The following is a 14,622-nucleotide window of genomic DNA, read 5'->3' as shown; positions in this document are numbered from 1 at the left end:
CGGCCGGCCCGAAATGGCGGCGGCGGCCCTGACCCGTGAGGGTGGGGAGGATGCGTTTCGCCGGCTCTTTCGATTCTATCGGCAGCGCGACGCGTCCGACCTGCGGGGCGTGGTGGACTTCTCCTCGCCGGGGGGCCAGGTAATACCAGGTTGCTTCTGCCCGTGCCCCGTGGTGAGCGGCTCGGAGGGCGTCCCGCTTTCTGCGCGGTGTCTCTGCGGGGCTGTGGCGGTGTCGCTGCAGCCCGTTCTCTCCACCTGCTGTTCCCCTTCGTGCCCGACGCCGAATCCCTGGTGCCGCCCCGTTTCTGGCTAGAGGACGCTGCACTCGAGCGCTGACCCTCTTAGGGATCCCTGTGATGTTTTACAAATGACGGCGTGACCTGGGAGGGGCAGCTGGGAAGGGCCCGTGGCCCCTCCGCGCGGGAGTCCCTAAGCCGGGCGCGCCCAGGGTCCCCCTGGGCCGTGGGGCGCTGCCCGAGGGAGCAGGGTGCCGTGCGGCCGCCCCTGGCCAGCGCGATGCGTAGTCACGGGTATACTACTTTGGCTGATACTTCATAATGTTTCATTAGCTCCCTACTCTGCACTAGGGGATCTTCAAAAGCTTCTAATAGAACCACGTGATACTTAAGCAGCGGAATGTATTGACGTAAAAACCCCCAAGTTTCGCTCTCGGAGCTGACACTGTTTCCTGGGCCTCCTGGCCCTTGTCTTAGCCCTGAAGTACTTGGGTGAGCTGGGATCAGCTGCCCCTTGCTGTGCTGTTTTCCCCCTAGTCAAGTTTCTTCTCCCTTCTCACTCCTGTATAATAAATGCTTGGCTCAGTCATCAGGGTGAGTTCAACTGTTGCAGTGGGTTGGGGAGCACAGCTGAAAGCAGTAGCCATCATAGTAATTTACCATGCCTTTAGTGATGAAGATATGATCCTTAAAACTTGTCTTCTGTTTCGTCACCTCACAAAAGGATGACACATAGCTGCTGAAGTGTTGTTAACCAGGGATTTTCTACTTAGGAGCCTATGTCAAAAAAAGGAGTGGGGAATATAGTTAAAATGAAACTTTGCCTAATTTTTCATAGTTTCAATGCTTAGTCTTTTCTTTTTAGTGTTCTATTCAGGTATTTATTTTTCTGTCTTTTTGGACTATAATTTTATTGTTGCTAATGGAACACAAAACCTGACCCATATGAAATTGTTAGAGGCATTAGAATTAACCAATGAAGGTTTTATCATTTCAGCCTTTCTTGAGCTTGCAGCAGTCCTATATTTGGTAAAGGATTACAGCATTATGGCTCTTCTGGGAAATTCAGAGTATTTGAAAACAACACAAGGATCTGTCTTCTCTCAATATGATTCTTTTTGTGCCTGTTACCTTCTAAGATCAGGTGACAGTTTACTAGTGAAAACATCTTTTATTCCTCTTTCCCCCAGGTTAAAAACATCTGGCTTTTCTCTTTAAGAGCTACAGGCTGGCAGACTGGCCCAGATAATACTGCTTCTTTTTTCTCAGAAAAGTGCTTCAAGCAATTGAGCTCTTCAGTGAAGTGTGACATACCCCATCTGCCCTGTTATCGGACTTATTTAACTGATTCAGCACATGTAATTCTTCAGCGTAGAAACATCTCCTGTTCCTCAGAAGCCCAAGCAACAGCTGGTGTGGACGCACTTTGAGCAGGCAGTGATGTGGCAGAGTTTTGGTCAGAGGATGAGCCTTCCTGGGGACATTCTGTGGATAGGACTGTGAAGTAAGCTCCTCAAGGCTGGCACTCACAGAGCTGCTTTTGACAGAGAGCTGAAAAATGGGTAAAACTTAACTACATTGCCAGAAGGTGCTGTCCAGCAGTAATTCAGAATTTCTTAGAAATTCAATGTATGTAATTTAGTTCTGTTGCTCATAAAATGTTAACCAGAGCTGTCAGCTGCAAAGAGACTGATTTACACATGCACCACTACAGAGGCTGTGTGCAAAGGCCTTAATTTGATATACACCTTAAGTTGTTACAAAGTCTTGCAGTCTCTGCCTGTTTATTCCTACTGTGCCTGGCCGTCTCTTTCCTTATATGAGTCTGTACTTTTCCACTGCTGCATGGAGAGCTAGACTGGGGAACTAAGCCAGAACAAAACCAACATGCCTCTACCCTGCCCTCCTCAAGACAGTTCCCTGTCCTAAGGAAAGAAGGGAGTGAGAACACAGTAGAGTGAGTTCGGTGGGTTTTTTTCAGCAAATGTTAGCTTAAATACATGTGTTATTGCAACCCAAGAGAATATGTCCAGTAAGTACATCTTGCCGAGCCTTGAGCTGGTGATCCTGCTGTTGGGAACAGAAGTGGCAGGGTGGCATTCAGAATTGACAGGGTTTCTGTAGTCCTTCACATCGGACAGCTTTGGCTAGTTCATCACTGCACTGCTTATCCTTCTGTAAATTAGAGATGAGAATAGTCATCTACCCTATAGGATCATGAGCAACTTGTATTTGGAATGTTCTTCGAAGTATAAAGTGTTACGAGTATATTGCTCTCTAATGGAGGTTGATAATTACCAGAATGTTTTACAATGATGAGGCTGTACTGTGGAAAAATCATGATGAATTTTTTCTCACTGGTATATATTGTTTGGGTTTTCTTATGAGTGGGGGACACCTCTCCTCATCCCTAAGTAAAACCTGTAGTAATACCTTCAAGTGTGGTAGTACTCTTCCTTTTAGATGCTAGTTTTGGAGGAGTTTTGTGTTTCTCACTTTTTTTTTTAACCAGAACTGTTTTCTTTTGCCAGGTGTTCAGATCACAGCTCAGTATTTCTTCAGTCAGTGATCAAGATGCCTACAGAGCAGGATTACAGCCAGTTAGCCAGTGGAAAGCCTATGGCCTCAGGGGGTATCCAGGTAGGTGCCTCTGATTTCAAGAAGAATTAAACACAACCTTGTTGCTTTGAATTCATGCAACTTCAATCTTACCTTTCTTGTCCTGACTGAAAAAGCTATTTTGGTTTGCCTAAGTGTAATTTAATGTTGTCATAAGTGAGGAGGATGAACAAATCAGCTAAAGGGTGGGATGCAGCAATATTTATGAAGGTGAGAAGAGCCAGTTGTTTCACAGTGAGATCAACCAGACCATAGCTCATGAGAATGGGTTCCTGTTGCCTTTGACAGAGACTTTATTTCTGTAGAATCTGTTTTTTCTCAATATATATCATGCACATTGGGTACATGGCTGAAATACAGTAGTTTCACAGTTGAAGTGTGGCATCTACTTGTCAGTGTAGGACACTGAGTACAGTAAGTGAATAGGCCTATTCAATATACAGAGTAATTTCATTAGGCAAATTATTTCAGAAATGGAAATATGTTTTAGTTTGCAGTTTACCTGGTAGAGTCACAGAGGGGCATTAGGTTGGAAAGCACCTCCAGAGGTCTAGGCCAACACCCTGCTTAAAGCAGGATGAAGTTGCAAGTTAGATCAGGATGCTGACAGCTTTGTACAGGTAAATTCTGGAAATCTCTAAGGATAGAGATTGCACACCCTCTCTGGGCACCTGTACCAATGTTTGGCCATGTTTTTTTCCTAAACCTTATATCTAATAAAAATTTGTCTTGCTGTTATTTGTGACTGGTGTCTCTCCTAATCTTGCTGTGCACGTCTGAGAAGAATCTGGCTCCCCTCCTCTCTCTGTAGGTAGTGCTCAATACCAGGATGTGTCACCAGCCCTCACCGCTGCTCACACAGTTTGTCCTCAAGGCAGCCTGGCCTTGGTTTGGAGCTGCTCTTAGCCCTTGGGCCCGTATTGTTGCATGGGGTTTTTCTGCCCCTGATGCAAAATTACCACTGTTGAACTTCCTGAGGTTCTCTTTAGCCCGTTCCTTCATTTGTCAAAGCCCCTTTCAGGTGCAGTAGTAGCCTCCAGCATATCCACTGCTGCCCCAATTTAGTGCAATCTGTAAGTGAAATGGGGTGAGCATCCCATCCATCCATGTTGTTGATGTAGATGTAGTTATCAGTCTTTGCCCCAGGATCAAAGAACAGAGCTCATAACAGCTGCTGGTGAGACTTTGAATCATCAGATCACTATTCTTTAAGCCTGGTGATCCAGCCACCTTTTGCTTACCCTTTCAATTTCCCCAAAAAATTTATGGGCCCTCAGTTTGGCTCCAATGATGCTGCAGGAGACCAAGTGGAAAACTTTCCTTAAGCCAAGGTAAACAACATCCCCTGTTTTCCCCTTGTCTGGACATCTCACTGTAGCAGGCAATAAGGCTGGTTACACAAAATTTGCCTTTCATGCTGTCTGTTCTCAACCACTGTGTCTGGAAGCAGCTGCCATGAAAGTTTGCTTCATAATTTTATCAGGGGTTTTGGTAAGGCTGGTGACTTTGTAGTTCCCCAGATCCTCCTTATTTCAGGGATTTTTGTTTGATTGATTTTGTTTTTTCTCATGTTTCTTTTGGTTCATTGGGACTTCAGTTTCTGTGGGTGGTTGCTATGAAGCCAGCCTACCATTCCTGAAACTGAAGCAGCCATGCTACCCATCTGGCATGTTTAATACACAGGGAATTGAACAACTTCAGGAGAAAGGCTTCTGCCTCTTCTTGCCTCTATAAATGTTTTGTTCCACTTACCTGTCATATTATAGCTGCCCTCGCTTGGTCTGCCTGCCATTTACTGTCTGTCTAAATGTCTTTCCTAGTAATTACATAGGGGCTGTGGGGAATCACAGGTTTTCCACTTAACTGCATTTTTCTTCTGCTTTGGCAAAGGAAACCTTTTACTAAAATGAAATGCAAATACATTGACAAATTATCTGTCCTGTTTAGAATCAAGTCATGTGGACTTGAAAAGAATAATATTTTATCATTTTTCAGCTACCTTTATCTGGACATCCTGAAACAGTAGGAGATGTGTAACCAACTGTCCCAATAGCCTTCTAAGTGAAGTAAGAATTTCTTTAGTTTGTCTATGAGCGAATGGAAAGGAATTTGGTTTTGTCCACACAGTAAGCAATGAAATAGAAGACTAAGGGATCTGGGCGAATTTCTATTGTGGTTTCCTGAGTTCTGTGAGAAGCATGTGATGCTGTCTTTGGGTCTTTGTAATTGACACACTTTTTTTTTATGAGAGGTTTTTCTTGCTGTTAGACATCTGCATGTCTTATCCTTCCTTTGACTGAGGTTGGAGACCACTTTCAGTAGGTACGAATTAATTCCTAGTTTGTAGCAAGATACTGCTGCAGTCAGAGAATTGCATCTACTTCCTCAGGGCAGCTTTCTTTAGTATACAGATTAACAGAGTAATTCTTTTGCCCTTCCCCCCACATCTTTCAAGGCGAAGAGGTTTAGTTATGTTGTCTTCAAAGTTTGTCTGTGGTGTTTCTGAACTTTAGTCAGTTCAGAAAGATTGCTACAGAAATACATTTCTTATTTCTTACTCTTCTCCCTCCTATGTGTGCAAGTTACTGATTCTAGCACTATTAATCTTTGCTCTATGTTTGCATAGAATTTTATAGTAAAGCTCTGCAACTGTTAGAAATTCAGTTCCTGTCTTTCTTGATACAGTAAGCATAATAGTAACCCATTTTTTAGTTGTTACTGCTTTTGTAACTCTAGACCAGTCTAGTTTCTTAGGAGAAACTTAGGTCAAGGAAAGGTTTGGAGTGACATGAGCATGTTCCAAGCTTGTGATATAAAAGCCATAAAATCTGGATTCCTGTTCTCATCTCTGCTTGTAACTAGCCCTCCAGGCTTCAATGCCTTTATTAATACCTGGGGATAATACATACATAGTAGAGTGTAATTTCATGAATGTAGTAAAGTGCTTCAAGGACCCCACATCAAAAACTGTAGACAGGATGGGCAATATTATTATTCTGTTCTATGCAAACGCCAACAGAAAGTAAATGTAATGCTTCTGGCAAAGAAACTTCCTGTAGCCAAACCTATCAGAAGGCCACCATAGTCTGAAAGTGCAGGAAACAGAGTGAAGTGAGTGACCATGTGTTATTAATACGCTAAAGGCTTTTTTTCTAACCAGTTACTTTAATCTTGAGTCTGTGAGGTATGCTGGCAGGTTGCTCTTTTTGTATTTTTATTACCACTTTGACAAGGCAAGTTTGTATCCTGCTAAGACTCCTAGCTTTGCTGCTTCTTTTTTCATCCGTTTTTGTCTCTGTTAACTTGATATGACTGAGAAGTTCAAAAAGATACAGTAGGCCAAAACCTTAAAACCTCCTTTTCCTTTGTTCCTCTTACATCCTTACCTCTCTTTGCATGTGGATTTTGTGTTGGTGAGCCTTACTGAATTGACAGTCTCTGAGAGAGTGCCTTGATTCTCAGAGTAGGTACAGTACAGATTAATAGCTTTTCTCATATGGGCTACTGCTTGAACCCTGCCTGAGGTGCCTGGCTAAATGAATGTGCAGAATAGCTGCATGTTTATTTTGTTTTGTTAATTAACAATGCCTGCAAAGTATTTGCAGTCAACAGCAAGTGGTTTGGGATATCATTTGACTTTCATGCCCCTTTCTGAGTGTTACTGTATCAAAATGCAAATGTGGATACAACCAGACTTACCTGGAAATAAGCATGAAGCAAAGGGGCGGACACTACATTACTAGACACTGGCTCAGCCCAGGAACTTCTTTCTGAAGTAGCAATAGGAAGAAAGTATGAGTTCAGAGACAGGATAAAGTTAGTTTGAAGTGTAGAAAAACTAGGCCAGAATTACTTTAACTTTGCAGGGCTTAAGACAAAAGTCATGCTGAATAATTGAAAAAATAAAATTTGCTCCAAAGCAATTGGATTTTCATATTCTTACTCCTTTGTCTCCTGTAATCAATATGCCTTACACAGATATGTCCTTTATTGTCATTTTTTGTTTGGACCACAGGCTGCCCTCTCTGCCTTTTCCCTTGTGCCATCATTTGTTTTTTTCTGAAAAAAAAAAACCAATAAGTTTTAACTTACCTGTAATAGATTTCATCAGCTTATATGCACAGTCAGTTTTTTTCACTACTTCTGACTCCTGTCCTTTGCTCTAGATTCAGAAAAAAAATAGGGAAACTCCTAATCATACTTTCTCTCCATCCTCTCCGTTTTTATTTGTGGTCAGGGTTTATTTTCATACCAAACCCATTCCTTCCGGGCTGCCAGCGTCACTGGGTGAAGCAGTGTCTCAAGCTATACCCTGAGAAACCCAATGTCTGCAACCTGGACCTACACATGGCTCCTGAGAAGACCATGGACCTGTGGGGACAGAGCAAGGAGCAGCTGAGGTAACTCCACTATAACCTTTGGCGGTCAAAACTAATGGAGCCAGATCTCACCTCTGTGAAGGTCTAAGAAAATGGAGCAGGAAAGGAAAGCTGAAGAAGATTGTGTACATGCTGGCAGCATACAGATGGTGTCACACCAAGTTAAAGATGGCTATTTCATGACTTCACATGCATCCTTGTTAATTCCTTGTTAATTCTCTGCTTTCATGCTTAGTGGGATTTTCTAGTAGCATATTGTTCTAAAGCCATCAGTGAAATGTTAAATAGTGACCCTGGCTGATGCGGTGCTTGGAAGCTTGCTAAACTCAGTTACAGGTAGAACCATGAAGTCCTCCTAGGCCTCAGTTATCCTGAGGCAAAAGGGATCCTTTCCAAAACTCCCCACTAATGGTAGCACTTCTTCCCAGTCAGCTCTTAGACCCGGTACACTGTAATTGTGCTGTTAGCGGTACTCTCTTGAACTTCTTAAATCTACCAGTTTCTGTGTTCTTATTTTCTAAAGTATTTCTTTTAGTTTGGTTTTGTTTGTGGTTCTTCTTAATTCAGCATGACATCGAATTAAATGTATTAAATGTACCATTTCTATGGCAATCCTATTTAATCTGAAAGATTCCTTCAGGTTCAGAATTCTGCGGCTGATGCAGTTGCCTTTCCTCTACCTGATTTGGAATTTAATGGAGAATTTGTCCCAGTTTTGAAGTCAGGTAGAAAGTTTAAAAAAAGAAAAAGTCTTTTAAAGCTTGAACTTTATTAACGTCACCTGTAAAAAGACATATAAGACAGACTGTTTACACAACCTTTTAGCCACTTGGATATTTATCATTACCTTATTGATTTCACCGCTCATTTTTCATAATGATTGTTTCATGTGATGGTGCAGAGTTCCCTACAATGCTCATCTTCCACCTCAGTCTCTTAGTGAGATTGACATGCTGAGATTTTTCTTCAAAAAAACTCTTGACATCTACAAGATACAGAATGGCAAAAGCAAGATTTGGACTTCTAGCCGTTTGCACCTAGGAGAGAAATTATGCCCTCACTTGTGTTTTCTAGGCTCGATCAGAATTAGCTACAGAAATGTAGACACCATTTTTGTGTTCCATCAAGGGATGAAAAATTGTTCTTTGAAAGGATTGTGCATTATGCCCAGTGGCTGAAAAAAGTGGGGTACTGTTCCAGCTTGACAGGCCTCTCCCAGCAGGACCTCCTGCGTGCAGAGAATGATCAGAAGTTCATTTGCAGCTGAATCCAGTTCAGTTGAAAACAGTGTTTGGAAGAGTGATGGCTAGCAGCAACACTGGCAGTTTTATGAAGTACTTGCCTAAGTCTTCAAGTGAGCAAACTGCTGTATTGTGCTTATACCTAGCGGCAGCAGATCAAAACTAGCCAGCCTCTCTAGTATCTGTAGTGAAAGCCTTTCTAGGAGGCGAGAAACAGTGCTTAACTAAAAAGAGGTCTACTTCCAAGATGGGTCACAACTTTAATGATTTTTAAAGCCTCAGGATAATGCATGCATGTCCTTGGGGCTTACCTGCTCTTTTTAGGATGCAGGAGTCACAAGGTAGGGTGAATCTATACAGTTCCTAGACATATATGCTGTGCTTTCCTCACAAAGTGGAGCCTGAGTATTGCCTCTGGTACTGGGGACAATTAAAAGCATAAAAGGGGATAGAGCATTCCCACAAGGGAGATATATAGATATGTCCATCATTGTGTATAAGGAAAAGGCTGGAGGGGTTTTACAGATGCAATCATGACCCTGTAAATAAAGACACAAGGGATCTTCAGACCAAAGCTCCCATGCTTGTTCTAACATAGTTATACTAGACCTTTTCTGTGTTTTCCTGCAGGACCTCATTGTTTCAAGATACACAACACTCACACTTTCCCCTTCTTAGCAATCACACATGAAATCACATGCAGAATACCAAGTTCTGGGAATGAGGACTTCCCACACGCATTTGGGCTCTTGCTGTTGTGCAAACACTAGCACTGTAGCGAAAGAAGGGCACTTTTGAAAGGCACATGCTAAAAATGTTTCATTATGAACATTGTTAATTGAAGGTTGTACAGGAACAAGTTGTGGGCTCCATGTTTTCTAAATGCTGTGTTACCTGCTTGTAGGCTACACAAATTGTTCCAAGCAACATGTATTTGACAGTTACTGTGTTGGTGTTTATGGTAATTGCAGTTGCTGTTACCATATGACAGATGGAAGTTGGCAAGACTACTTTCAGTAATCAGTGAGCTAAGAAAAATTACTAAAAGTAGAGAAACTGGCCTTTTACTCCTGGTCCTGTTTTATCTTAGGAGCTATCAGCATGGCATAGTTGAAGGGCAGGAACAAGCTGCATATCCAGGTAGAAATGCACACTAAATGCAGATGTTTGACTGAGACTTGACCATGGCAGCACAAATACAAATCTTTTTTTTGTAAAAGAGAGCATGTTTGGCTGAATTAATGAGGCTATAAATGAGAGCCAACCGTCTGGTGCTACTATTTATCTTCTCAGTGTATTTCCCTTTTCTTTTTCTTTTTTTACCATACCACGTGACTTGACTTAAGAAAAATAAGCTGAAATTGCTGGAATGAGTAGACTAGAAGATAGATGTGTATCTTCCTTTTTGTATTTGTCACTAACATACTTCTGTCTTATTTAGTTACTTATACTCTGTAACTTTTCAAGAGCTTTTCCATAGTCCTTCTAAAAGCCCGTCCTTGAAGCCTCTTGCTTTCATCACCTTCAAGTAAGAATGGTAAATTGGTGTGTGGCTTCAGACCACTCAGTCCCTTTACTTTAGGGTTGTCATGTGATAAGAACAGTTCTTTGTCCTGTGTAGCAGCCTGGATAAGGGGACACCTGCCGTCTAGACTTCTTGACGCTGTGGTCATAGCTAGAGAAGTCTTGCTTTTTACTGTGACTCAGTCTGTCCTAAGGATGTTTTATCAAAGCACCAAGTAGTAGAACTCACCATCCTTTGCAGTATTAGGCAGCATGCTGTGTTTCACTGTCAGGCAACTCATTTTTCTTTCTTGTAATTTTCCAGTAGGTACCTAGAATATTTTTTCCTTGCATTTGCACCTTTAGATCTTCAGATTCCAGTCTTTCAGGTGCTCAAATAGGACATGTTTAATTCTGATTTCTAAATCTGCGCAGTTCATTGTGTTGTTTCCATCTGACAAGCTCTTAGGTACCATGTTGAAAATACAAGCTTTCAAACTGACAACAGTTGGCAGTAGGCCCCATAGCTTGCACACATTGCATGAACTAAATTTTCAGGGTCTTTGGAGGAAGAAAGTATTGGCACTGAAAATAAAAGTTTAGTATTGATTGTTTTTAATAGCATTGATTGGTTTTAATAGGCTGTGAAATGGATGAGTGAATCTCATTACTGTATGCTGCACTACCAGAAGACCCCTCAGAAATTAACACATATCCTATTTCTTTATATTTTGTCTCTGTAGAAGGAAAGGTTCCAGTAAATGGGAGCCCAGGAGCCTATTGGAGAAGCTGCGCTGGGTGACCCTTGGTTACCATTATAACTGGAATACTAAGGTATTGAGATTAAATTCTTCTCCATTTTTCTTAGCCATAAGCACTCAGAATGGCAAACAGAGAAGAACATCATGGAATAAAATGTTTATGATCCTATAAGACAGTATTGAGGAAAGGCACTAACAAACTGTGTTTTCAAGAACATTTTAATCTGTATTAGTTTACTGTGAAGGGTTTAACAGCAAAAGTCCATTGCTGCATTCTTTCCTTTGAAAGTTAACATGAGAGCATGCACTCAGCTCTAAACCTGCAGCTATTTCAGAGTAAGTGGCATTTTTGCCTACCAAAAGGGATGATTACAAAAGCATTGCTAAATAAAGCTGAGTGTGACTTCTGGGAAATTCCTCTTCTTGGGAGGGTTGAGCAGGAGCAAGAAGAGACTGCTGCTCTTGTGATTTTGAGCTTAAGGGAGTCTGAACCAGTATAGCACATTCTTACCAACCAACAGCTGTTTTGAGGATCCTGATCAAAATAAACTATTTTCATAAGACTGAGACAGATGAAGGCTGATAAACACGGGCAGAGTGAATATGCATCTTACCTGTATACTGCAGATAACCAAATCTGCTTGCAGCTTTTTATTTACCAGGTCAACCTGTTATTGGATGGCCTTAATAAAAGTTTGGTTATTATCTTCCAGTCCTCTCAGAATCACTCATGGGAGAGAGAAAAAGTAGGCTTGCAACTGATTACTGTTTCTTACTCATGAAAGAATAAGATGCTTGAGAATAAAGATGGTTGTTTTGGAGCTCTGTTGATGAGCTACAGGACTGTCTTTCCATTGGCAGCTTCAGGTTGTGACTGAGAAGATCCTCAGGATGTTGGTACTAATCTTACTGATTTCAAGTTTAGCATCTAGATATAATGATTAACGTCACAATTCATTGAATCTCTGGCACTCTCAGCCTAGGCCATGATTTTAATGGTAAGAGGTAGACTTGCTGTGGTTCTGCCTGTGCTGTAGTCATTTTCTAGGCAAATGTGATGTCCTTCTCCGTGGCTATCAGCCAGACTTTCAAGTTCTTTTTCAATGTTTGTTTCCAGTTGTATTTGCTGCTCTGATGTGTTGGGTGTGGCTTTCTTTTTTTTTTCTCCCCCCTCTCATCCTTCCAGAAGTATTCAGCAAATCACCACACTCCTTTCCCCTCAGACCTTGCATTCCTATCAGAACAAGTGGCTGCAGCCTGTGGGTTCCGGGGTTTCCAAGCCCAAGCAGGGATCTTGAACTACTATCATTTTGACTCTTCACTGGGAATTCATGTGGATGAGTCTGAACTAGACCATTCTCGGCCCCTGCTGTCATTCAGGTGAGTCAAGGAAAGCACACTTGAGTGTTATGGAAAGATTGGTGGCTTTTTTCTAGGGTTGCATATGGTTATAGGAAGGCCGTATGATGTAGTTTGGGTATATAATCTTCACTGTCAGAAGATCTGATTAGCAGAAGGCTGTAGGTCAGGGACATAAGTTTTTCTTTAAGGACTGCTTGAATAGCATGGATGTAGTGCCTGGAGTGAAGAGTTCTTTTGCACAGAGCAGAGTTCTGTTCTAAAGCAGCAGTGTCAGGTACTAAAGAAGTATCTCAGCAGGGCTTCAGACCTGGCAGGGCAATTGCTCACACTGTGCCTGTCTTGAACCAGATCTCTTAGCCTGTTTGCCATGTTCCCACTGAAAAGTTGTTCTTAGGAGTCCATCTGTTTTTTGTGGTTGCTTGGGGTGTTTTTCATAAAGGAATTTAACTACTGATATTTTCTTCCTGTGCAGAAAATTGTTCTCTGCCTGAATTTGTTTTCTCTTCTCTCTCCATCCTTATACCATCTCTAGTTTTGGGCAATCCTCGATATTTTTGCTTGGGGGCCTGAAGCGGGAGGAGGCCCCGACAGCAATGTTCATGCACAGTGGAGATATCATGGTGATGTCTGGCTTCAGCCGCCTGCTGTACCATGCTGTTCCCCGCGTCCTCCCCAACCCCGAGGGCACAGCTCTGCCTTCATGCCTCGACCAAGCTCTTTCTTCAGACCTTCCTGTTGGCTCAGTCATTGAGCACAGCTCTGATGAGGATTGGCAGGTGTGTGCCAAGTACCTGCAGTCCTCCCGCATCAACATGACTATTCGACAGGTGTTGGCTGAGGGTCAGAAATTTCCAGAGGAATCTGGGACAAACGGAAAGGGCCAAGCACCCTCTGAAGACAGTCATCATGAGAACAGCAAAGCCAAAAGACATAAACCAAACACAGTCAGCTGAAACCAGGAGATCATACTGACATGGACTGGACAGGCAATCTCCATATGGAATTAGGAACTAGTGTAATACTGGAAGTCACTTGTCTGTATTGCGGTTAATAAACTTGTGCAGAATAAATGTAGTCCTTCTTGCTGTAATAAATAGGTGGGAGGAGAAAAAGAATTTAAAAGGAAAGGAAGGATGAGTTCAGGACTCAGGAGATGAACTCTATTGGCATTTTGTTGGCAGATGTTTACAGGTATTTTAAATTACCTGTATGTCAGAGAATTTTAAGCTTCTGGTGAAGCTTGGTTTAAGCTTTAGGAGTGATGCTTATAAAATATTTTGAAATCATTGGGCAGAGAGTGTTAGCAAAAGATACACAATTGCTATGTGATAGAGAATCCTGTTGGGCTTGTAAAGCCCAGCTGAAGCGAAGTAACAAGTATGGATGAGAATAGGCTGCTATGGGTGTAAGACCTATCTGCAACATTTTCAAGATAATTACTTCTACGGCAAAAATAGGTCCAGTGGTCAGAAACTGGCAGCTCCCTCAAGCAACACCTGCTGTAAGCTTGCTGTAGTCCTGTGCTTTCCTTTTGCCAGCTTGCATCCCCTCAGCTGCAGCAGAATCTGCTTTTATGAGTGGTACTGAACATCTTATCTCAGATTTTAGAGAGAAACAATTGGGGGTGATATCTACTTAGAATATTTAGTAGCTCCAACTGGGTCTCCTCCCAGCAGTATGTGACTGAGCCCAACATCCCCATTCTTTCAAAACTGCCCTCTCTTAAGTGCCTGTGTGTTTTGGTTCTCCAGTCCCAAGCTAGCATCTATAAGGAACAGAATGACTTGCAAATAGAAGCAATGAAGTTGTAAATTAAGTACCTAAAAAATTAATCAGTGACTATCTCTGTTGCCCAAAGATAAATATATTGAAACAAAGAAAAGCAGTAGCTTTTGTGCTAGTTCTTTTTAAGATTCAGACCTTCCTATCTACTTTTTAATGCAGTTTTAATTGTTGAAGTGGAATGCACTGTCCCTGGGGTATTTTTTTGCACTTTCCCAATGAATAAACTTATACAGTTTTTAAATTAAAGATGTCTATCAGTTTTGGGCTGGCTATTTTCTTCTTTTCTTTTTCTCCCTGTTAGTTGTTTCAGTGTGGTGTTAGTGCTGCTGTATTCCTTGTGCAGTTCCCTCCAGGCTTTTGGATCTACTGCCTCTGCAATCTGCCAGCTCTGGTGGAGGAGCCCTCCGTTTGTCTGCAGGGCTGCTTTGCTTATGGGCAGTTCGGAGGGCAGTTGCAGAGGAGTGTTGCCTGCAGCATCAAAGTCCAATTTGATACATATGTGGCAGCTTTTTCTCATGGGTAAAGTGTCTGGTCTGCTTATTTCATAGCAGGTGAATGTGTGTTTGTGTGCAATTAATTCCTTACACAATACTGCAGAGAGCTCCAGTAACTTAAGGTCTGAAATAATCAGATAAGAGTTTCAATATCTTATTCTATGCTAGATGTGTGTCCTTTCTGTAGCCTAGGCCTGGTATATTTACAGCTGAGCCCTAGGAGAGTGAATGTATTACGCAGA

The 14,622-nt window shown here is 42.1% G+C and overlaps 1 protein-coding gene across 1 annotated transcript; it reads left to right on the top strand.

The window, feature by feature from the left end:
* Positions 1-13: 13 nt before the first annotated feature.
* Positions 14-14,132, top strand: ALKBH1 (alkB homolog 1, histone H2A dioxygenase). Its single transcript, XM_042048448.1, has 6 exons — positions 14-139; positions 2,768-2,876; positions 7,093-7,255; positions 10,722-10,812; positions 11,926-12,119; positions 12,634-14,132. Exons 1-6 carry the CDS (start codon positions 14-16, stop codon positions 13,052-13,054), a joined length of 1,104 nt encoding a protein of 367 aa, XP_041904382.1. The 3' UTR covers positions 13,055-14,132.
* Positions 14,133-14,622: the final 490 nt, after the last annotated feature.

Source organism: Corvus kubaryi, unplaced genomic scaffold (assembly GCF_017639235.1).
Source record: "Corvus kubaryi isolate FWS band 111438036 unplaced genomic scaffold, C.kubaryi_AGA036_p1.0 66, whole genome shotgun sequence".
NCBI classification, from domain to species: domain Eukaryota; kingdom Metazoa; phylum Chordata; class Aves; order Passeriformes; family Corvidae; genus Corvus; species Corvus kubaryi.
The sequence above is the reverse complement of the archived record's forward strand: the minus strand, read 5'-3'. Positions and strand labels throughout refer to the sequence as shown.